The sequence below is a fragment of the Triticum aestivum genome, chromosome 2B, assembly GCF_018294505.1.
Source record: "Triticum aestivum cultivar Chinese Spring chromosome 2B, IWGSC CS RefSeq v2.1, whole genome shotgun sequence".
In the NCBI taxonomy this organism is placed as follows: Eukaryota; Viridiplantae; Streptophyta; class Magnoliopsida; order Poales; family Poaceae; genus Triticum; species Triticum aestivum.
Window position 1 is genome coordinate 459118758 of NC_057798.1, and position 2575 is coordinate 459121332.

Below are 2575 nucleotides of genomic sequence, written 5' to 3' on the forward strand. Positions count from 1 at the left end.
ATTGGAGTTTATCAGCACGAGACCAGCTTTATCTCCGAAAAAGAAAATCTAGCTTTTGAAAGCTGTAAATTGAAAGCTAACATAATGTCAGGTGTCGAAAGTAAAATGGAATATAAAACAAGTATATACAGTAAAATAAATCACTGTTGGGGCGCCTGTGCCCTCGCCAATGAGGCCATGGCCACCCTCCATTTCGTATGATATCGGTCACCGAGAAATGCACTGATACAGGCTTTCACATGGCTCTACTATGCAACGTTTTACAGGGCAATGTACGTGCATGCATAGAGCATATGCTCCACCGACGCCCCGTTTACGACGCCCCGTTTACGCACACACTGACTGAAGCTGTGAAGCAGTGGAACCCCGGAGCGACCAACCGGGAAACCTCCCCCGCGTGCCTATCCTCTCCATCACATGCGGTCACAAGCATCCAACACCCCATCGTCTATATAAGCAGCGGTATGGAGCACCATTCTTCTCAGAACCACACTCAGCTAAGAGAGCCAGTAGCAGGGAGTGTAGTGAGAGTAGAGTGAGCGAGAATGGGTGGCAAAGCCGCTCTCCTGGTGGCCCTCCTGGCCGTGAGCCTGGTCCTCGAGGCCCAGGCGGGCAGCGGCTACGGCGGCGGGCACGCCCCCACCCCGACGCCGGTCGCCCCACCCCCCAAGCACGAGAAGCCACCCAAGGGGCACAAGCCCCCTCACCACCACCACCACGCCAAACCACCGGCCGCCTCCCACGGGCCGCCGACGCACGCTCCGGCGCCACCCACCTACAGTCCCCCGACGCCTAAACCTACCCCTCCGGCCCCTAAACCCACACCACCCACCTACGCCCCGATCCCGAAGCCGCCGAAGCCATCTCCCTCGCCTCCGGCGTACCACCCTACGCCCAAGCCTGCACCTCCCACGTACAAACCACCAACCCAACCTAAGCCCTCACCGCCGGCGTACCACCCTACGCCCAAGCCTGCACCTCCCACGCACAAATCACCAACCCAGCCTAAGCCCTCACCGCCGGCGTACAAGCCCGCCCCCAAGGTCTCACCGCCGGCGTACCACCCTACGCCCAAGCCTGCACCTCCCACGCACAAACCACCAACCCAGCCTAAGCCCTCACCGCCGGCGTACAAGCCCGCCCCCAAGGTCTCACCGCCGGCTTACAAGCCAGCCCCCAAGGTCTCACCGCCGGCGTACAAGCCCGCCCCCAAGGTCTCACCGCCGGCGTACAAGCCTGTCCCCAAGCCCTCACCGCCGGCGCCGAAGCCGACTCCACCGCCATACAAGCCCCCGACGCCTACTCCTCCGGCGTACAAGCCCCCCACCCCGAGCCCCCCGCCTCCGCCGTACCACCACTAAGAAGATCCACCACTCTGTCAAGCTGGGAGCCCAGGTACGTGCAAACAACATCAGTCTACATTCTTGCATGGACGCACCATTTGTTCGAATAGCACCAACTAACTCAGAGAACGTTTTTGTTTGCAGAATGCGGTCGAGAAGAGTTGTGCGAGCAGGCCAAGAAGAGCCACGTACGGCGTCGTTGATCCTCCTCCGGTGTGTGTTGCTGCCGAACTAGGGCCGATCTCTCAGGAGATGGAATAATGCAGATGGCTCCCATTAGTTTATCTTACCAGCTTATCATTTGTGTTCGTCCAGTGTTAGCGTCTGTGTTGCTAGTGTGGCAATGTGCCCGTGTCACTGTAAAACCATTGATCACCACGGAAATGGAAGTAAAAGGTGTTGTTTCCTGTTGCATGTAACGTGATCGCGTCTCTGTTTTGCTGCTCTTCTATCATCTTGGCCTATGGGTGACGTGATGCGATGTTTGCATGTGAGGTTACATAAAATATGTGACATTGAGTACTACGCTCTGCTCGCACAGGCGCAGCATGCATGCCTGCAAGTCCTGCGGCGCAGTGAGCTGTCTTGCCCAAGCTACAGTATCCCATACCAGTGTTCTGCAGCATATGCCCATGCGACACTTAATAAAGAACAGCAATAGGTCTTTGCCGTCTAGGTGCATCCCCCATGCGACACTTAATAAAGAACGGAAGTAATAGGTCTTTGCCGTCTTGACACCAAACATTCAAAAGTGAATCAAGAAGAAAACTTCCGTTCTCATACACCCTTCATACATCCTAGTACCAAACACATCTTTACTGTACCTGCACAGGCATAATGCTAGTACGTAGCAGAATATGCAATGCGGGGCGGGTGATCTGTTCTTTACTTCTATTGGCCATGGGTTGGTGCAAACTTACAATCAATTGGGTCAGTGTGAAACCTCGGCTGCTGGGGGTTCCAGTAATAGCATGCATGATGCCAACAGGTCTGACCGTAATGAATCGGAGGAGCCAGGTGAAAGAAGACAAGAAGAACAGTTGGCACAATAAATTAACTTGACATGCTGACGATGTGCTTTATACAAATCTTATTTCCTTTCGACGTGCTAAATATGGCAATCAATCTCACAGATATGAAAACTTTGATATTTTGGTATGCATGATTTGGAAAACAAATGGAGCAGCAGACTGTTCTTAAAAAAAAGGGTTACATTCATTGTTACATGAGTG

General features: G+C 54.0%; 1 protein-coding gene across 1 annotated transcript; it reads left to right on the forward strand.

Moving 5' to 3' along the window:
- The first annotated feature begins 468 nt into the window (after positions 1-468).
- Positions 469-1762, forward strand: LOC123045442 (extensin). The gene is made up of 2 exons (XM_044468497.1): positions 469-1395; positions 1488-1762. Exon 1 carries the CDS (start codon positions 546-548, stop codon positions 1359-1361), a length of 816 nt encoding a protein of 271 aa, XP_044324432.1. The 5' UTR covers positions 469-545; the 3' UTR covers positions 1362-1395; positions 1488-1762.
- The last annotated feature ends 813 nt before the right edge of the window (positions 1763-2575 follow it).

Bases quoted from the DNA above. Each gene is read 5' to 3' on its own strand.
- LOC123045442 (XM_044468497.1), top strand. From the start codon at position 546: ATGGGTGGCAAAGCCGCTCTCCTGGTGGCCCTCCTGGCCGTGAGCCTG.